This window comes from Tupaia chinensis, unplaced genomic scaffold, assembly GCF_000334495.1.
Source record: "Tupaia chinensis unplaced genomic scaffold, TupChi_1.0 Scaffold000032_1, whole genome shotgun sequence".
Taxonomy (NCBI): Eukaryota; Metazoa; Chordata; class Mammalia; order Scandentia; family Tupaiidae; genus Tupaia; species Tupaia belangeri.
The window spans coordinates 88,713-111,179 of record NW_006159462.1 but is presented as its reverse complement, the minus strand read 5'-3'; the positions used below and the strand labels follow the sequence as shown (position 1 = coordinate 111,179).

At 34.4% G+C, this 22,467-nt stretch overlaps 1 protein-coding gene across 1 annotated transcript in view; it reads left to right on the top strand.

Moving 5' to 3' along the window:
* The window catches only part of CSMD3 (CUB and Sushi multiple domains 3), a gene marked incomplete at its 3' end in the record, with an annotated part of 1,277,483 nt that overhangs the window by 1,166,423 nt on the left and 88,593 nt on the right, over positions 1-22,467 (top strand). The window contains exons 39-45 of the mRNA XM_027771421.1: positions 1,217-1,335; positions 2,404-2,473; positions 7,698-7,814; positions 14,926-15,135; positions 18,093-18,281; positions 19,272-19,449; positions 20,584-20,729. Coding sequence (XP_027627222.1) covers positions 1,217-1,335; positions 2,404-2,473; positions 7,698-7,814; positions 14,926-15,135; positions 18,093-18,281; positions 19,272-19,449; positions 20,584-20,729 — 1,029 coding nt within the window. The remainder of the gene's footprint in view (positions 1-1,216; positions 1,336-2,403; positions 2,474-7,697; positions 7,815-14,925; positions 15,136-18,092; positions 18,282-19,271; positions 19,450-20,583; positions 20,730-22,467) is intronic.

The following is a 22,467-nucleotide window of genomic DNA, read 5'->3' as shown; positions in this document are numbered from 1 at the left end:
AAGGGAGTCCCGCCAACCCAGCCATTACACTAACTGCTGGTCCGTACTGGAATGATATTCAAGGCACCAGGTCTGGGACTCTAACCACAAAGTCAACCATAATGGATCCAGTACTTTAACCTCCATGCCACCTGCTGGCCCTGATGAGAAATTTTAATAACAACAGTCACATTTATAAAAAAATGTTTTGGCAGAAAATAAAAAAACAACAACAAAAATTTGCTAATGCTTAAAATAAATCATTTTAGGAAAATATTTTGCCATAAATATGCTTCTATTTTCTTGTGTTGAATAATAAATTTTCAATGCTAAAATAATACAGTTGTTTTGAATTATATCTTCATTTCTTTCTGAGAACAGTGAATTAAAGGGTTATATAAGTCATACTTTCAGGCCTCAATGAGAAATGTATGTTTTCTTTCTAATTATTATTTCTTTGAGAGAAAACTAACTATATTAATTTTTTACATATTATTACAAGTACATCAAAATATACCTGCATCAGGCCTGCAGGTAGTGATGTAGTTAATGCTGGATCCCACTTGGCAAACTCTACCATTTGAATCTCCAACCTGTTGGATTTTAAAACATGTAGGATGTGTGTACTTCTGTGCCCAGAATCCTGAGAGGAGAACTGGAGAAAAGGAATTGCAGAATGGCCATCCCTCCTGGGGGGTGATTTCTCGTTTTTCCTCTCTGACTGTCTCCCTCCCTCTCCCAGTACACATGACCTATGGCAAAACACACACACACACACACACACACACACACACAAACACTTATATGTGAAATAACATATATATAATGTTAATCATTTTACTAAGAATGTTTTGAAAATACTGTTTATTTTTATCAACACAATAAATTATTACTTTTAAAATTTAGTGATATTTTTAATAATTTTTTTAGGAATTGTTATTTTTGCTTTACAGTAGAAAAGGCAATTAAGACTAGAATTAAATTATTTAAGTATGTTTACATACACAGCAGTTTAATTATTGGTGCCATAAAGATTGAAAAGGTATAGTTTTATAGTAGAGTTCAAATCTGCACGGGTCTTAATATCTACAGTTAAATCATGTTTGCAGAAAGTTCTTACGTCTCCAGGTAAAATCTTGTTTGATATGATACCAATATTTAGTTCTAGCAACTTATCATGCATAATTTAAGCACTCATCATTGGAATGTAACTTAACTTATTATCAAATATTCTTAGCAATTGGTCTGGATTCCTGTCCTGAACCACAAACTCCTAGCAGTGGAATTAAAATTGGAGACAGATACATGGTTGGTGATGTGGTATCCTTCCAATGTGATCAAGGCTATTCTCTTCAGGTAAACTATATTTTTAAATTATATTTTTGATTTTCATGGTCCTTGCAGAATATTTTCACAAATGAGTAATTGATAATCTACAGGTTTTACAAAAGGTCCTAGAATGCATAATTTAGCTTTAAGTCAAAAGGGTGCTCAACTTGTTAATTAAATATACACATAACAGAAATGACTGGAATGGACTAAATTTGTTGTGTTTGAAGGGATTGACAATGATCTTTCAACCAAAATCAATCTTTACTTTCCTATTATTTCTATTCACATAGGATTGTGACAATTAAACTCCTAGATCTTTAGAACTTGAAAATGAAATGTGCCACTTAAACAATTAAGTGAGACTTCCGTGATAATAAATTTCCCAAATTAGTGAAAATACAGTACAGATATATTTCGCTAACGAAGTGAATTCTGATTTTCTTTGTTTATATTGATCCTCTTTTGAGGATGTTTTTTGGGAAAGGTTTTAAGTTTATGATCTCATAAAAATTTCCCTAAAGAATAGCTTATTAAGAAAGTAATAAAGAAAAATTGAGGGAGAAACTATTTCAGATGTTAAGTAACTAAATTTCTTAGAGGTAACTAAATTAAAAATTAATAGTTTATAGTCTTTAAGGATGTATTGCAAATTATTAGTCTCAGATGAGTAATCATATCTTTCTGGATTTTATATTTCAATACATAGCTATACATACTTTGTCTTCTTTTAATAATTTCATGAAAGAATTTTTTCAATTATTCTTTAACCTATCTCTCTTTGGATATTATCACAATTTATTATAAACCTCTATGTATATGGCCCTTTCACTTGTATAAGAGTATCTTAGAACATGTTTTCATAGAAAGATATTTAAAAAACTCTAATGTGATATGGAGTCTTATATTTTTTTCCCAGGTCCTGTAATTACCTTTCTTATTTTAAGTGTTACTAAAATTTTCAGGAAGTGTATAAATAATTAAAATGACAACGTATATATTTTTAGCTTATTTTTATAATAATCATTTCCTATGCTATGTTTAACTTAGACCTTCTATAAATGTTTACTGATATAACTTGTCTCTTTTGTGTAGGGTCATTCTCACATTACCTGTATGCCTGGACCAGTAAGAAGATGGAACTATCCAATCCCAATTTGTTTGGGTAAGTTAAAAGATTATAAATCATCTATAAGCTTCATCACTGTTAAAAGATACACCCTGTATGTTGTGTTAATTTAACATATAGTTTGCCTTTTACCTCAGTTTATGGAAATTATATATTGAGATAAATATTTCACGGTTTTCTTTTTATTTTAAAATTTTATAATTTTTTACTCTAAACATTAGTACTAATGGATAATTTAAAACCATAGAAGTTAAGAAAAATATGTGTTTTTATTCCAAGAGTGTTTTCTCAGTATGACATATAGAAATACTCTTAGATCAGAGAAGTAAGCAAATTCCTTATTGCATACTATTGATCCAGAAGAGATAAGGAATATTAAGAATTTACAAAACAGGCATAAGATGAGAAGTCTTTAGTGGTTATAGGCCATTGAGATATGGAATGCAGTATTTCAAAGGGAAATGAGTATATTGAAAGTATGAACCCCAATATTTTCTGTAACTATATGCTGATTTTGAATTATTTATGTCCATCATTTAATTTTTTTTCTTTATCATTTTTGGTAGCTGCTTACAACTACTAGATTACGGAGCTCTACAGAGTCTGAACAATAAATCTGTAGTATAATCCCTATCTTTAAAACATTATTTACCGGGCCAGCAGGTGGTGTGGTGGTTAAGGATGTTGGACTCCCACATGGCCAATCATAATTTGAGTCCCAAATCTGGCAGCTTGCTCTCTCACTTAATATCTCTCTCTCTCTTACTCTATCCCTCTCTGGTTAAATGAAAAAAAATGATAATAATAGGAAAATAATTCTTTAAAATATATAAAAAATAAACAAAAACTTTATTTGCCATTTGGAGTGGTAGAAATAAATATGAAAATAATTTAATATTATGCTATATCAATGACTATATAAAATCTACTGATATAAATGATGGAGTGGTAGAAATTTTTTTAAAAATCTGTGTTGATAAGAGAATAATTTAGTGTTAAATTATACTGTTTTGGGGCTGGCCCTTTAGCCTAGTAGTTAAGGAACTGGATCTCACACTGCCAGTTGGAATTAGAGTTTCAGTCCCAGCAGCTTGAAATACAAGCCTTAATAGCCCTAGTCTCAATACAGTCCCATTGGAGGTTAGAGCTTCAAAACACAAATTTGGGGACAACACTAGTTACTTGTAACATATATGGCCTAATTTGTATTGGAAAAATATAGGAAATAATATCTAAGAATGAAAAGGTGTTTAATTAGCAAAAGATATTGGAAACACTTAGACTTTAGAGGAAAAATATTGTTTAGATACTACAAAAATTGCATATTATGTCAAATATAAATAAATAAAAAATGCATATTATTTCAATTTTAAACATATATATCATGGATTTTGTATAATTTAGATATACTGATACTGCTGATTATGAATGAATGTGACTATGTAAGTGTATATGTAATTGCATATAAAAAATACAAATCAGAACATCAGTAATATGCCTACTCTGGTAATATGAGAGCACAGTTTAGGTTTTCATTCATGACTGTGGCCTCAATGGCTACAGCAGTTCTTACCATCGTCATTCAATATATACTATTTAGTAAATAAATTAATATAAAGATTTGAGATTATACAATACATATATTTTATGGTGTTCTCCTTCTTGATACTAATTTCTAAGAATTTCTCATAACATAGCATGTTTTCAAAATTCAATTTTTAAAATAGCTTCACAGCACTTAGCATAGTCTAATTTGTGTATCATTCCCTTTTTGCTGAGTTCAATTTTATATTTTTTTGATATTCTTCTCAAATTTATAAGTAATTTTCACATGCCTTCATTTTGTATCTATTTTTTTTTTGAGAAGTTTTTGCTACAGGGCATGTGCGCTGGCCAGACAGACAGAGACAGAGAGACAGAAAGCGAGAAATCACCCCCCAGGGGGGATGGCCACGCCGCAATCCCTTCTCCTCCATTCTCCTCTCAGGATCTTGAGCACGCACACACGCCCAGCCTGAGTTTCAAGCCACCAGGTCCAGGACGTGAACCGCAGTTGACTACATGGGAGTCAAGCGACATAGCCATTACACTAACTGCTGGTCCCAATATGCCTTCATTTTAAACACACTTTGTGTTTTAATTAGTGTACACATCTATAGTTGGCCTAGAATTTTACCTAAGTAAAATAGATTAATAGTGCTTTTAGATATAACTGTTTAAAAGCTTTGGAGAATATTGTCAAATTGCTTTCAGAAGGTTTTACCAATTTAAATACTATCCCAGTATTGAATGGCAATTCCCATTTTGTCCTGCTGCTAACTTTATTATATTCAAAAAAATACCTAATTTGGAAGTTCTACATTTCTATTGTATATTGTTGAGAAAATTATTAGATCAAAGTAATATTTTAATCAAATTAAACTGGAAATTTTAGCTGATGTACAATACCTATGTATGGTAAATATAATAGTATTATTTGGGTTCTGTTTGCTCATCTGTTAAATTGGATAAACTCATTGTGAGAATTAAGTGAGAGAAGTTGTGTAGAGTGTTTTTCACTGAACTTGGAACACACAAGGCACTCAGAGTGGTAGCGGTAACAGGGAAAACAAGCAGTGAATTAAGGACCCAATAACAGGGAATAGATTTGTTTTTAAGTGAACAAATAACAAGATATTTAGTGACATGAACAAAATTTATAATATATATTTAAATATAAGAAGGTTTAAAACAGTTGACAATATAATCCTACATCTATAATAAATGTACATATATAGTGATAGAATTGAGGGTGTTTGAATTAGAGGATATCTTTATTTTCTTGCTACTATTTCGGTATTTTGTATGTTTTGAACAAAAACTTTGCACTACATTTTTTTAGAGAACTGATATATTTGAAAAGACGCAGTGGTCTCATTATTAGGAGAAACTGAAGGCAGGAGACTTATTCAGTGAGTGTCTAATATCACTAGTCATCAAATAACAAGGCTACAGCCTTGTGAACTGGAAAATAAGCAATATGCCAGATCCTTTGAGGAAAGGAAGAAAAACTCACATAAGATTTTAGATATTAGAGACCAAACAGAAGAAACGAAGATAATTTTATTTTAGAGGAGTAAGGTTTGATTGTGTCCCTAACACAATGAGCGTAATGGAGCATGTAAGAATCTAGCGTGAAGCCCTGCATAATATGTGCAGGATTGTCATCCATGGCATGAAAGACTGTGCGATCACAAACACTGAGGAACTAAACATTACTGAAGGGCAGGAGGCAGGTTAATTTTGGTATCCTTTTTCTTGTATTTCATGATTTCTCATTCTTTTCTCCCATATTCATTCTCTGTTTACTCTCTATTCTCCTACTTTCTTTCTCCTTTGATTTTGGGAATTTCACTCTAATAAGAGGGATGGACAATACAGAGTCCAGGCTTTTCATATCATATCTAAATAAATGGAAAGTAGCAGAATTAGTAGGACAACTGGCAGCTCAAAGACTTGAAATTGTAAAGACAAGAAAGTAATATAGTTCTTGTGTATTATCCAAAGTTCAGAATAAAGGAAAACAAACAAATGCACTCTTGCCAAAAACTTTGACAAAAACAAAAAGCAAATATATACATATATATATATATACATACACATACATATATACACACACATACACACATACACGTGTGTGTGTGTGTAAAATTTGCCAGTGAATTCATGTGCTCTCTGTGGAGAGAGATAGACATAGGAAGAAAGAGAGAGTAAAAAGTGAGAAAGTACCCACTCATAGGGCATGGTCACATGACATTCCCTTTTTCTTCATTTCTTCCTTCTTACGGTATTTTGAACACACATGCATACATATCCATGTCTTTCAAGATACTGGATCCAGGACTCAAATCATGGGGTGAGCCATGTGGCATTCGGCTGCCTTAACTACAAGACCAAAATATTTTCTTTATAACTCATTTTAAGATTTTGTGATGAATATATGTGAACAACTGAATTTTAGAAAGGTAAATTAGTGAGCATTAATAGTGTATGTATATTAAAAATTGTTTCAATTTAAAGATAAATGAACTGATATTTCAGGATAGAATAGTATACAGGTATATCTTTAGAGCTTGATGATAGTCACAAAGTTGAATGCAAGGTTCACCTACAGGTTGACTCCAAGATTATATACGTCTTCCTAGTAGAATCTGCTTGATACGTAATTTATTCAGTTTACATAGTAAAAGATAGCTTCAAATTGATTATTGTACAGAACACTGATAAAATTCCTACTGAATTTACCTTTATATTATGTTACCTAAACTTTGAGTATGTACTTGTTGATATCTGGAACAAGAAATGAATGGATTATATTGCAAATAAATGTTCTAAGCAGGTAACTTTTGAATTTCAATGCAGTTATAAAATTTGGTATTTTATGAACTGATATGCATTTATTGTCCTGAAAATATGCATTTACAGGAAAGAAAAGGCTCCTAAAATGCAATTGCTCTTTACCACATGTTAAATAGGTTATCTAATCATGAGAGAAATAAACCTTGGGTAATTTTCTGTTCTTATCTATTTTTAAAGTTTATCAATAGAAGACCATATTATAGAAATTTCAGAACAAGCGCATTTATAAATTCTAACTAAATTCTCAAAGTCGTGTGTATTTTAAAAATTGTTTATATTTACCTTTTCTTTGACTTAATTCTTTCAGCATAAAATGGGACCCTTTGTATGTTGTGTATACCCTTCACATATTATGAATGAAAGCCAATATTTTTCTTAGACATTTAATTGAGCCTTCTCACAAAACAAGGAAAAGGAGAGAAAAATGATTTCCACCTGAATACAGTACTTAGAGGTGAAGTCGTTGGCTTGATTTTATTCTAAATTATATCATCTTTGGAATAATTGAGATGATTACTAGAGGTACTGAAGGAAAAGAAGCAAGTAGCTGTAGGAAAGGACATTATCTTTTCTGTTCCGTTGTATTCACAGCACATGAGCTGTTACTCACTGTGCAATAATTGATTGAGCTTGCACTTATTTTTAAGGAAAGAAGTAGGATATCTTTGTGGTATTTGAGTAAATGCAATGCTGATTGGTTATATATTATTATTAGTGTATAGTGATTGAGAGTTGACAATATTCAAATTTATGTCCAACAGCTTTCTCAGACTTAATGAACACTTGAAATAATTTTATTATGTTTTAATACAGCAAATTATTCTATTACTCTTGTTTACGTGGTCCCTTCATTATTTTGCAGCTCAGTGTGGTGGTGCTATGTCAGATTTCAGTGGGGTTATCCTCAGTCCTGGATTTCCTGGAAACTACCCTAGCAGTTTAGATTGTACATGGACAATAAAGCTGCCAATAGGTTTTGGTATGTATATTAAAAACTTGGGGAAGACATTTTTAATATTGATTAATGCATTGTTAAAAAGGAATATTAATGTACAATGAAAATTTATATTCATGAGTTAGTTTAGTTTAGAAGTACATACAGTTATATAAATTGATAAGCGAAAGGTGAATAATCATTTCTTTAAGAAAAATACATTTCTCCAGAGTACTTGGATAATGAAAGTATATAGATATTTTATTTTTCATCTGAACTTATTATTTTTTAAGTTTACAACTACAAATCCTATACATTTATTATGATAAAATGTTTGGAATATGAATACATTGTGCAATGACTAAATCAATCTAGTTCAAATGAATTACCTCACATACATTTTGTGGTGAGAATGTTTCTTAATCTTTCTTGACAGTTTTCAAGAATGCAATGCATTGGGAACCAGCAGTTAGCGTAATGGCTATGTCACTGGACTCCCACGTAGTCGACTGTGGTTCGTGTCTCGGACCCAGTGACTCAAAACCCACACCAGGCGCGTGTGCATGCGTGCCCAAGACCCTGAGAGGAGAATGGAGGAGAAGGGATTGTGGCGTGGCCATCCCCTCTGGGGGGTGATTTCTCGCTTTCTATCTCTCTGTCTTTCTCTGTCTGGCGAGTGCACGCGCCCTATAGTAAAAAAAAAAAAAATGCAATGCATTGTTATTAATTATAGCCACCATGTTGTACAGTAGAGCTCTTGAATTTACTTCTCCAATCCAGCATATCCTAATCCCTCACCTCACCCCATCACACCTCATCCCCTGTTAACTACCCCACTATACCCTGCTATTATGAGTTTAGCTTTTTCAGATTCCATATTTTATTTAAATATATTTAAATGATATTTTTCTTTTGTTCTTGACTTATTTTCCTTAACATAATCTCATCCAGATTGATTCATATTGCTGTAAGTGATAGTATTCCCTTCTTTTGAAAAACTAAATGGTATTCCATTGTGCATGTATGTATACACCACATTTTCATTATTCATTGATGGACATTTAGTTTGATTTCATATCTTGACTATTATTCATAATGGTGCAAGAAAATTGGAATTTTGATATATCTTTAACATATTGATTTCATTTCTTCTGGATATATACTCAGTGGTCAGATTGCTGGAACATATGGTATTTCTATTTTTAATTTTTTTGAGGAATCTTCATACTCTTTTTCGTAATGACTATAGTAATTTACACTCCCATCAACAGTTTGCACAGACATTTCCTAATTAGATAGATAGATGATAGCTAGATATACAGGTGGATTATTTTCTAGATTTCCTGTTGATATATATGAATATAGACTGTATAAGAGATGTGCAGCAAAGAGAGCTTCAACATAAATTTTATGTATAGTTATTTTTGTAGCTTTTCATTTTTCTAAAACCAACTAGTATATAGATAAATTATTTTCTGTTAATCTGTTACATTCATCCATTTTCTTTTTAAATAATTCACATTTTACATTTTAAAAGTAGTACTAATTTTCTGGGACCAACAAATGGCATATGGTTATCTCCCATGTAGTCAACCATTGTTCAAATCCCAAACCTAGGGACGTAAGTCTCAAATTGGGTGTGTATGCATGTGTGCCCAAGGTCTCGAGAGGAGAATGGAGAAAGGATTGCAGCCATTCCCCCGGGGGTGATTTCTTGCTTTCTGTCTTTCTGTCTATCTAGTGATTACATACACTGTAGAGAAAAAATTCTCTCTCTAAAAAACAAAAAAAGAAAAGAACAGAAAAAAGGTAGTACAAATTTTGTAATGCTAGGCTTAAATATGCATGTAGATATAATACCTTTTTAATTCTAATGATACAATTCTCAGTGTTTTGAATAAATTACATCATATATATTACATTCAGTAAATTCTTCTGACCCTTATTTCACTGATAAACTCTTGTAGCTTTTTCAGAACCCACAAGACTGTAAATGCAAAAAACAAATGCTAGACAAAGAGTAGACTTGTTCATTAAATCATAGAATACTGGGATGAGCAGATATTCATTGCAGCACAAACCAGGTGGATTTAGAACAATTAAAAATTTGGTACTTTCTCACTTAATGAAGACTATACTTAGAGACCTTATTACACAGCAAGAATCTAGAGCTTCAGAATACAAATACATTTTAAATATTAAACACAGAGCCAGCTAGTGGCATGGTGGTAGTTAAAGTGGATGGTCCCATATGACTGACTGGCTGCATGGATTGAGCCCTGGACCCTGTGGCTTGAGGAACACACTGGAGGAAAGGGGGATTGCAGCATGGCAACTTCCTGAGGAAGGTGCCTTTTCACTTTCTCCTTCTCTCTGTGTCTCTCCATTTGCTTCCAGAGAGAACACATGCCTTCAGGCAATTATTTTTTTAATGTTTAACATAAATACATAGATCTTTTCGTTTACCTTTTTACTGGGTACTTATTATACTCCAGATAGTGTGCTATGTGCTTTAGTAAAATGTGCAGTAAAATAGACTCTACTTTTCTTAAGTAATTCGCTGTCACCGTGAGGAGACAGTTAGACATGCTATTACAATAGAGTACAATAAGAGACTACAGGATTGTATTTCTAAAAGACATCAGCCTAGCACAGAAAATACAGGAAAGTCCTGCCAGAGGAAGTGATGCCTGCCTGTGGATTTAACGATAAGAAGAGTCAGGGACCACCAGACGGTGTAGTGGTTATGTTGCTGGACTCCCACATAGTTGGCTACAATTTGAGTCCCGGACTCAGTGGCTTAAAACTCGCATGCTGGGTGTGTGTGTGTGTGTGCCCAAAAGTCTTGAAGAAGAATGGAGGATAAGGGATTGTGGCCACCCCCTTTGGGGGTGATTTTTGCTTTCTGTCTCTGTCTCACACTTCCAATAGCAAAAATCTCTCAAAAAAATATATATAGTAAGAGTCAGCTGTGCAAAGAAGGAGGTATGGAAGACATTTTAGGCAAACAGTGACACATGACAAGATGAAGATGAGAAAGCTAAGGAACATTGTTTGACTGACCTGAGGGTTTTGGAGGACAGGAGGCCACTGAGAGAAGGGTGTTAGAAAACTTTCTAATGAAGATAATTTTGAGTACTATTTGGAAACTCTAAGTTTGAAGTTGTAGTCAAATTCTATGTCCATTGATAGAGAAAATACCAATGTAAATAAGTAATAGATATGAACACATATGGCTATTTGGTGTATCTTTTATCAGGTACTACATGGCTTTATTCCATGCAGCTTATGAAGCAAAACAAAACAAACTATTTTAAAATATATTACTAAAACATTTTCATTATAACGTAATCTTCAATCTATCTCTTGCTGATACTGACTTGATTTTAAAAAATTAAGTTTATTAAAAGTAAAAAAAAAACTTGACATCTCTAATTTAGAAACAAAAGCATAAGAGACTGTTTCTTGTTTGATTATATTTAAATAATTCCATGGTTTCCTTTGAGTTTTAGTAAAACCAAACACTAGGTCAACTGTATTTGAATAAGTAACTAATTAACTTAAAAAAAGTAAGTCAAGTAGGTGGTAGAATGGTTAAGGCACTGGATCCCACCTAGCAGACTGACCAGTTGGAGTTCCAGACCAATGACTTGAAAAACATGCTGGACATGTGCATGCTTGCCCAAAATCCTGAGAGGAAAATGGAGGAGAGGGGATTGTGATGTGGCCATGCCCCAAAGGGGCTGATTTTTCTTCCTCTTTTTCTTTCTTTCTTTCTTTCTTTCTTTCTTTCTTTCTTTCTTTCTTTCTTTCTTTCTTTCTTTCTTCTTTCTTTCTTTCTTTCTTTCTTTCTTTCTTTCTTTCTTTCTTTTGGGGGTCTTAGTGGGATGTGTTAGGCATCGCAGTTTGGTTCTGTGGGTCTCAGTGATGTGTGCTGTGGTCTCACTGAGGTGTTGTGTGGCTTGCAGTAAGGTGTGCTGTGGTTTAAAGTGGGGTGTGCTCTGGATCTCAGTGAATTGTGCTGTGGGTCTCAGTGATGTTGGCAGAGGATCTCTGTGAAGTTTGGGTCTGAGTGGGGTGTGCTCTAGTTCACAGTTTTGTGCCGTGGGTCTCAATGATGTGTGCCATGGTCTCACTGAGGTGCAGCTCAAGGAGGTTTGTGCTGTGGATTAATATGGGGTGTGCTGTGGGTTAAAGTTTGCAGTGCTGTGTATTTCAGTGAGGTTTTCTGTGAGTCTCAGTGAGGTCTGGGTCTGAATGGGGTATGCTATAGGTTGCAGTTTTGTGCTGTGGGTCTCAGTGATCTGTGCTGTGGTCTCACTGAGGTGTTGTGCGACCAGCAGTATGGTGTGCTGTAGTTTAAAGTGCGGTGTGCTGTGGATCTCAGTGAATTGTACTGTGTGTCTCAGTGAGGTTTGCCGAGGATCTCAGTGAGTTTTGGGTCTGACTGGGGTGTGCTCTGGTTTGCAGTTTTGTGCTGTGTGTCTCAGTGATGTGTGCTGTGATCTCACTGAGGTGCCATGCAGTTCACAGAGGATTGTACTTCGGGTTAAAGTGGGGTGTGATGTGTATTTCAGTGAGGTTTTCTGTGGGTCTCAGTGAGGTTTGGGTCTGAATGGAGTGTGCTGTCAGTCCCAGTTTTGTGCTATGGGTCTCAGTGATGTGTGCTGTGGTCTCACTGAGGTGTTGTGCAGCTCAGAGTAGGGAGTGATGTGGTTTAAAATGAGGTGTGCCGTGTCTCTGTGTATTGTGCTGTAGGTCTCAGTGAGGTTTGCTCAGGGTGTCAGTGAGATATGGGTCTGAGTGGGGTGTGCTCTGGTTCATGGTTTTGTGCTGTGGGTCTCAGTGATGTGTGCTTTGGTCTCACTGAGGTGTTGTGCAATTCACAGAGTGTTGTACTGTGGACTAAAGTGGGGTATGCTGATTTTTCATTTTCTCATTTTCCCTCTTTCTCTTTTCTGTAAGTACATATGCTCTATAGCCAAAAACTAAGAAAAGAAATGAAAAAGGAATATATTTAAATAAATTTATATAAAAAAGTATTTTTTCAAGTGTCTCTGAAGCATTTATTGACAAGATGACTTGTGAAATTTTCCTCTGAAAAAACAAAACATGAGTCTTGGAGCCTCATATATTAAGATACTATGTCCAAACTTCTGAGAAGTTAGTCTTATTTTGCAGAAACTTGTTTTACATTTTGAAGCATATTTTTAGCTATTTTCCCTGCAAAATTATTGATAGCAAACCTTGAGTAAAAGTGCCTTAGTTCGAATTTCAGTCCTACCAGGTTACTCCATAAATTCAACATATGTTTTGCTTTCTTATGCCTTCGTTTTCTCATTCTTATTAATAACTGTGAACATTAAATGAGTTAATGTATATAATCAAAACTGTCTGTTAAAATAAAAACTCAAGGGACCAGCAGTTGGTGTAATGGCTATGTCTCTGGACTCCCATGTAATTGACTGTGTTTTGAGTCTTGGAACCTGTGACTTAAACCATGCTGGGTATGTATGCGTGCGTGCCTAAGATTTAGAGAGGAAAATGGAGGAGAAGGGATTGAGGCGTGGCCATCCGCCCTGGGGGGGGGGTGATTTCTCACTTTCTATCTCTCTGTCTCTGTCTTTCTGGTGAGTGCATGCACCCTATATCAAAAAACTCTTAAAAAATAAACTCAATAAGTATCAGATTAAATTATTAAGTATTAAGAAAAATTTGAAATACAGTAAAATTTAATATTAAATTGATTAAGCAAACATACTTCAATTAGGCTTTTATTTTATTATTTGCATCACAGAGATATCGTGCTGTGTGATATCTTAGTTATGCTTACAAACAAATAGAAATTATACTGCTATATGACCATTATAACAATGAGCACTATATTTTTAAGACTATTATTAAAAGATCAACATTACTGAGACCAGCAGATGTCATAATAGCTACGTCATTGGACTCCCATGTAGTTGACCGTGGTTTAATTCCCAGACCTGGTGGTTTAAACTCACACCAGGTATGTGTATGTGCATGCCCAAGATCTAGAGAGGAGGATGGAGGAGAAGGGATTGTGACATGGCCATCCCCTCGGGGGTCGATTTCTAGCTTTCTGTCTCTCTGGCTCTGTCTTTCAAATGAGTGCATGTGCCCTATAGCCAAAACCTCTCAAAAAATAAATAAAATAAAAAGATCAACATTATATTCTAACAAGCAAAATACTGAAAGATGACATGTGTAAAGTATATGTAACCAAGTGATATTTTTGGGAAGTTAATTTATCTCTTATAAATGAATTGCTAACTATTAATGCAATTGTGGGATCAGATTATGTTAATTTGTAAAACATTTGCAATCATTTTTATACCTCAAACAAGCATTTTGCATATTACAAGTTATTTCTGGGATCAAACCACATAGTGAGCCTTGGGGAATGCAGATGCCTTAACCCTCACACCACCTGCCAGCTATAGTGCAAATTATTAAGTTTTTTTTTTACATTTAAAATATTGAAGTTTTAAATTTTCTTAAAGAATAAGAAAACTACTTTCTTGATCAGTTTTTATATGGTACCATTATATAAAAATGAAAGTCATTTTTTTCCTTGTAACAGAAGAGGACACTTAACACAGTATTTTTTACTTTGGACTTTAGCAAAGCGATTGTCCTAGACAGACTACAAACTCCTAGCCTAGATCTTGTAAATATGCCATCTGACCTAAACAGAAACATATCCAAGCTTGGCATGTGATTATGTGTGTATGTGTATTATTGTTTAATTTAGTTAAAAAATTAAAGTGGGACCAGCAGTTAGCATAATGGCTATGCTGCTGGACTCCTACGTAGTTGACAGTGGTTCGAGTCCCGGATGAGGTGGCTTAAAACTCACGCGAAGCGCGTGTGCGTGCGTGCCCACGATCCCAAGAGGAGAGTGGAGGAGAAGGGATTGCAGCATGGCCATCCCCCCTGGGGGGTGATTTCTCCCTTTCTGTCTCTCTATCTCTCTCTGTCTGTCTGGGCAGCGCACATGCCCTATAGCAAAAAAAAAAAAAAAAACAAACAAAAAAAGCCCTATAGCAAAAAAAAAAAAAAAAAAACTCTCAATAAATAAATAAATAAATAAATAGAAGTAAAATTATGGTTTTTTCTTCTTCTTCTTCAGGTGTACATCTCCAGTTTGTAAATTTTTCAACAGAAACCATACATGATTATTTGGAAGTCAGAAGCGGATCTTCAGAAACTAGTACTGTTATTGGCCGGCTCAGTGGTCCTCAAGTACCATCTTCCCTATTCAGCACAACCCATGAAACCAGCTTGTATTTTCACAGTGATTATTCACAAAACAAACAGGGGTTTCATATTGTATACCAAGGTAAAGTAATTATACCATCAAAAGCTTATTTAACTTCAAAATAGCTGTTATAAATCTATAAATCTAAGTAGTTTTCATTTTTTGTTTTAGAAAGAGAAAGGAACTTAAACCACAGCAAGTCTTAAATGGAAAGATTTGTAAAACAATGTGATTCTTGAGCAACTATACAGGAGGAGTAATGTCCTTCTGAGATTTTAGAAAATTTGAATCATAAAAAAATGAATTGCATTTATCTTTCATACTATTATATTAAGCAAAGCAAGGCAATTAAGCAAGACAAATTGGATGTCAAGATTTATTTTGGGGGGGACCGGCAGTTAGCATAATGGCTATGTTGCTGGACTCCCATGTAGTCGACTGCGGTTCAAGTGCCGGACCTGGTGGCTTAAAAAATCTCACGCCGGGCTCGTGTGCATGCATGCCCAAGATCCCAAGAAGAGAATGGAGGAGAAGAGATTGTGGCATGGCCATCCCCCCGGGTGGTGATTTCTCGCTTTCTATCTCTCTGTCTGGTGAGCGCACGCGCCCTATAGCAAAAACCTCTCCCCCCCCAAAAAAAAAAAAAGATTTATATTTGTGGGAGCTGGCAGATGACATGGTGATTAAAGGCGCTGGACTCCCACATGCCTGCCTGTGGTTGGGGTCTTGGACCTGGCGACTTGCTTTCCCTCTCTCTTTCCCCCTCTCTGGTCAAATTAAACTAAACAATTAGATAAATAAAGTTAAATGAAATATTTTTTTTTTTTAAAAGACTTATCTTTGGGTCAGCCTGTGGCTGGGGATATAACTCCTACTTTATAGACTGGATTATGTGTGATGGATGCAGTTTCCTTAAATTATGTACATGAATATAATACAAATTATAATTATTTTACATCTCTGTGGCTTGATTTTTGTGATTTCCATTTGAACTGCTCTCAATTTTCCTTTTGAGTAGGTATCTTCAGAAAGTATTGTTGTGGTCTTACTGTTCTAGGCATTTAAAATACACCAATGAATAAATACAAGGATTCCTGCTCTTGCGGAGTTTATAGCCAAATGTATCCCATACTCATGAAATCCTTTAATAATTAGGGCACATATTTAATAAGATTTTAAGTTATGTTGGCGAAGACCACTACTCTGGGTCAGCCCATGATAATATAGTAAGAAAGGTGGGCCAGCCAGTGGTGTAGTGGGGAAAGCCAATGGATTCCACATGTTTGGCTGTGTGGTTCTAATTTTGGACCCTGTGACCTGAAAAACACACTGGGAACTTGTGTGTTTCCAGAATCCCAAAAGGAGGAATGGGGAAAGACTTGGGGATGACCGTTTCCCATGGGGAGGTTGGGTGCTTTCTCACTTTGCCCTTCTCCCCTTTTCTTTGTCTTTCTCTCATGAGATCATATGCCCACTAGCATTTAAAAAAGTGAAATAAAACAAACAAACAAACAAACAAAACATAAGTAAAACATTTTAGAAATTATCCCAAGGTCATGATTTGCCTGAATCTTTTCTTGTTCAAAATTATGTTTTTGAGTGGAAATTGAAAGGGTTTATTTATTAGGATAATACATTCTATTCCTAATAATCAAATGATATACATTTGACTTAAATTGGAATGAGAACTCTTTTGGTTCTGATACTTTAAGTATGTGGAGTATTACTTTAAGAAGATTAAGGATAAAAACACTCAACATTTTCAAGGAATTTATTCATTAATTCTAAAATTTCTAGTTGTTAAAATTGAAGTTATGTTTTAATAAACAACAGGGTAGTTTATTCAACTCCAAATGTAATGTATTTTATTTGGAGAATATAGAATTTTAGTGGTCAGTAGCAAAACAACCAAAATGCTAGCAACTTAAATTTTATTAGAATATAATTTTGAACTTTTTTTTTTTTAAGAGAGATTTTTGCTTCAGGGCACTTGTGCTCACTGTTGAGACAGAGAGAAAGAAAGCAATAAATGACCCCCCCCACACACACACACACAAACCAGGAGAAATGGCCATGCAGCACTCCCTTCTTCTCCATTCTCTTCTTGGGATTTTGGACATGAATTCCCACACATGTGGAGTGAGTTTTAAACTGCCAGGTCCAGGACTTGAACCAGGGTCAACTACATGGGAGTCCAGCAGCATAATCATTATGCCATCTTCTGTTCCCAGTGTTAAACTTCTTAATAATGATGTTGCAAGTATTTATTTTATATGTGTATGCATCCTGCTTATTGGTTTAAAATTTATTCAGTAATGTTTATTAAGCACTAATTTATGAAAGACAATGGGTAGACTTTGGGATACTATATAAACAAAATAAACAGGACCTTTAATCTCTTACGGAATGTAGGACTAAAAGAGTGTGAACAAATGAAGAGGCAGTTATACAACAGTGCTAAAATATCACAATATCTGAAGTAAAACATTTATCTTATATTAAAAGGAATTGTTTTCCCTTACTACTTATGTTACCTAATAACTTCTTTGGAGAAATTCAATAGACAGATGCTGTAATTTGTTTCCTTTAGAGGCAAATGGCAAGTAAGTAAATAAATAAATATAAATACACACAGACACAAAAAAGGTAAAGAAATCTCAAAAAGGCTCAGAATTAGTTTTATACATGTATATATTTTATTTTGAGTATATGCAACATAACCAAGAAGCAATAGTTTGGTTAAAATTGCGGCATTAATAGGAGTTTATATTTTCTTTAAAAATGGATTTTCATTAGATAGATTACACAAGTGGATGAAGAAACCAAATGCATTTTTATGAATTGTACTAACGCTTTAAATATAAAAATAAGAGTCATGAAAAGGAATTCACATCACACAATCATTGGCAGCATTTACAATAAACCTGAATTACTATTCATAACCAAAAGCAGCATCAGATGTATTTGAGTTGCATATGGTACCCATCTGTGGTCTCTGAAATTCAGAAAGGAAAAAAATACCTTTTTTTTTTTTCCAGCCTATCAGTTGCAAAGCTGTCCTGATCCACGCCCATTTCGAAATGGCTTTGTAATTGGCAATGACTTTACTGTGGGCCAGACCATTTCATTTGAGTGTTTCCCAGGATACACATTAATTGGAAATTCAGCTCTTACATGCCTTCATGGAGTCAGTCGTAACTGGAATCATCCACTTCCAAGGTGTGAAGGTATGTTTCTAACTTGAAGCTATCTTTTAGGTGATATCATCTGTATATAATATATTTAATAACTCTTGACTCATGCTCTTTGTTTGTCTCTTCAAAACTATGTTAAATGTACAACCTACTTTGATTTATATAATGGTATAAAAATGATTCTAAGACTTCACATTAGTAGGAGTCTTAAATTTCCCTACTGGGAATGAAAATAAAGTTGGTTAACACTTTAGAGCTTCTTTGTGTGTGTGTGTGTATATGTGTATGTGTGTGTGTATTTAACAGTCACTCTTATAGAAAATAATAGCTCAGATAACTGCTACTGAATTTCTTTTCTTTCCTCTCAATTTTTCTTTAAATAGAAAGACTTTTGATACTTTTTATATGTACAGGTGTGCATATATGATGATACAAAAAAAGCTAAACAGTATTTATATTTGTAAAAATGAGAAGCCAATGTAATTTGCTAATCTAGTCATCATAATAATAACTATGTAGCTTACTTCACATAGGAAAATAAATTTGAGGGACCAGCAGTTGGCATAATGGCTGTGTCACTGGACTCCCATGTAGTTGATCATGGTTCAAGTCCCAGACACGGCTGCTTGAACTCATGCCAGGCACGTGTGTGTGCGTGCTCAAAATCCCTAGAGGAGAATGGAGGAGAAAGGATTGCATCATGGCCATCCCCCCTGGGGGGCGATTTCTCACTTTCTCTATCTCTCTGTCTTTCTGGTGAGCACATGTGTCCTATAGCAAAAAACCTCTCCCCCCCCAAAAAAAAAATTTAAACAAAAGAAGATTTAAAAAAAAGACAAAGAAATTTGTTTATATTTTGTGCATTATTGTCAATTTCATTTTATAAAGCTAAACTAAGGTAAAAACACAAAAGAATTTATTTTATACTGCTTGAGAGAGGTACAGAATGTTTGCCTTCTCTAAACTTAGTTTGTTGTTGTTATTATTATTTTTTAACAATTTGTTTGGTATCCTTTTCCAAAGCTCTTTGTGGTGGGAATATAACTGCAATGAATGGCACCATTTATTCTCCTGGGTATCCTGATGAATATCCAAACTTTCAAGATTGTTTTTGGCTTGTGAGAGTACCTCCTGGGAATGGAATCTACATCAATTTTACTGTCCTTCAAACAGAACCAATCTATGATTTTATTACTGTATGGTAAGCCAGGACTATTGTTATTGATTGATTCAACTATATATAACAGTGAAATGAGTTAGAAATGAAAATATATCACAGTCCTTGGTTACAAATTGCCATCTGATATTTGAATTGGTGTGAGTAACTGAGGGTGACAGTATGTGTTTTGTAGAATGAGACAAACAAGAGAAATAGGTTTTGACTTATATGTCCTGTGAAGTAGCTAAATTTTGTAGAACAAATCTTCCTAGGTGAAAGAATTCTTATGAGTAAATGTTCTATAATGGAATTAACAGCATATAAGACTAGAAGTTTCCTACAAAAACTAGTGAAATTTAGGAGCCTATGTACAAATAAAATTTAACCTAACTCTTAAATTTCTTTCATACTCATTTATTATAAAATATTATAATATTCTTATTCTATTAATTGAGACATCTTAAAAATATAAAGAAAAACTCAGAATTAGTAATTGACAATTGGTTAGCAGAACTGCTGTATGAGATCTGGATCCTTGTAATTCTAACAGTGTATGGGTCTCACGATTATTGCTAAAGAGAATAACAAGAGGGCCAGCCCATGGCCTAGTGGTTAACACCCAGATCTCGCACAACTGATAGTGATTAAATTCCAGACCAGAGGCTTCAAAAACATGTCAGGTGTAATGTACATGAGTGCCTAAAATCCTGAAAGGATGAAGAAAGGGAGGTATAGTGAATGGAGTGTGACCATCTTGGTGGGGGTGGGGAGGTGCTTTCTCTCTCTCTCACTGTTTCTCTGTTTCTTTCTGGACAGCACATGTGCCCTCTGGAAATTAAAAAGAATAAAAGGGGAAAGGTCAAACATTTAAGTGAATCCAAACTTTGTCACAAACCAAATATAATGTACTGATTACAACTGATATGGGTATATTTCATTTAGATAAAATATTATCTATTTATATATGATTTTGAAATATATTTTCACCTACATACATATGAAATGTACCAATATTATTTGCTACTCATAGGTAATTTCATCTACTCCATCTTTATTATTGATATAAAACAATACAGCAAAATATAAAGTATATACATGACTTTCATTAAACTTGAGTGTAAAACTCCAAAAAGACTAGTATCAGCATTTCCTTCTTCCTCGCCCTCTGTTTAATAGGGATGGACCAGACCAAAACTCACCTCAGATCGGTCAGTTCAGCGGCAATACTGCTTTGGAATCAGTCTACAGTACTTCAAATCAAATTCTAATCAAATTTCACAGTGATTTCACAACAAGTGGCTTTTTTGTTCTCAGTTATCACGGTTGGTATTATCTGAGTTTCTATTTCATTTGGTAATGTTTAAATCGTTCTGGAAAGTTGAATTTAATATATATTTGACTAATGATGGAAATGATATTAACATTTGACACATTTATTGTCACCATAACATTAGCATTTTAAATACATTTACTTGCAAAAGATGTCCTCTTCCAAGTATTTAGGGACATTAAAATGTGAGCAATGGATATAGGAAATAAATCACTGGTAATTACCAAGTGGAAAATAATCAGTTTTGCATGGAAAACAATAAAAAAGAACCAGCTGTTTATATATTATTGAATGTAATTTTGAGGCATCAGTAGATTTTTTTTTGCTGTACAAAGTGTGTAGTCTATTCAACCTGCTGTGAATCTTTCTAAAATTAGCATCCAGTACCCTCATGCTTTAGAACACATTACTCATTCGTTTATGCTCTTATTTCAAACTATATCTATTCTAGATTTTTACAATTTTAATTGACTATTTAATTGATCATTAAGTTAATGACTTTACTACTCTGGAATAATTTATTTAGAGTCTCTATTTTATTTCTTTGCATAGAATTTGTTTGGGTCCTAGCTTCATAATGTTAATTTTTTCAAAAGATACCCAGAGGGCTTCAGAAACATTCTCTTTTTAAAAAAAATTTCTTTTATTGAAAATTGGTTTTGTTCCACTACTTATTACATTGTAAATAAGAAAATGTTTATTTAAGCGGTCACATCCTTTTATCTGCTACTATCATAGTCATGGGAAGTTTTATAAGAACAGAGGCTGCCTCATATGTCTTTGACAGACAAATTCTATGAGTATTTCACAGGCACAGTAACCTACTGAGTTAAAAGTTATGTGAAAATCTGAAGGTGGACATACATTTCATCCATTTCATTAATATACAACTTAATATTTTATCCTTTTTTTTGGGGGGGGGAGAGATTTTCACTATAGGGCACGTGTGCTCGCCAGACAGACAGAGAGAGACAGAGAGAAAGGGAGAAATCACCCCCCAGGGGGGATAGTCACGCCGCAATCCCTTCTCCTCCATTCTCCTCTCGGGATCTTGGGCATGCACACACACACGCCTGGCGTGAGTTTTAAGCCACCGGGTCCGGGACGTGAACCGCGGGCGACTACGTGGGAGTCCAGCAACATAGCCATTATGCTAACTGCTGGTTCCCCTTTTTTTTTTTTTTTTTGAGAGATTTTCGCTATAGGTCGCATGCACTCGCCAGTCAGAGAGAGACAGAGAGACAGAAAGCGAGAATTCACCCACTGGGGAGATGGTCACACTTCAATCCCTTCTCCTCCATTCTCCTCTTGGGATCTTGGGCACGCACGCACATGCGCCCGGCGTGAGTTGTAAGCCACCGGGTCCGGGATGCGAACCGCGGGCGACTACGTGGGAGTCCAGCGACATAGCCATTACGCTAACTGCTGGTTCCCAATATTTTATCTTTTGAACACAAAGTAACAGAATACTTGATAGTTCTATTCCACGAAAAATATGGTAGGTCAAATATGATTTTGCTTACTCCGTCTAGAAACAGTCAGAGAATTGACCATAAAATATTTATAAAATATTTCCTTAATTTAAGCACTTATCACCATATTTAGGTGATATCTAATCAATGCCTCCATAGTAACCCACAGCATCAGGATGGCATATTGTCTTACAAGCCTTCTGAGTTTAATGGTGATGAGTGCTTTTTTGAAGACACAGATCACATTTCTTCTTCTTA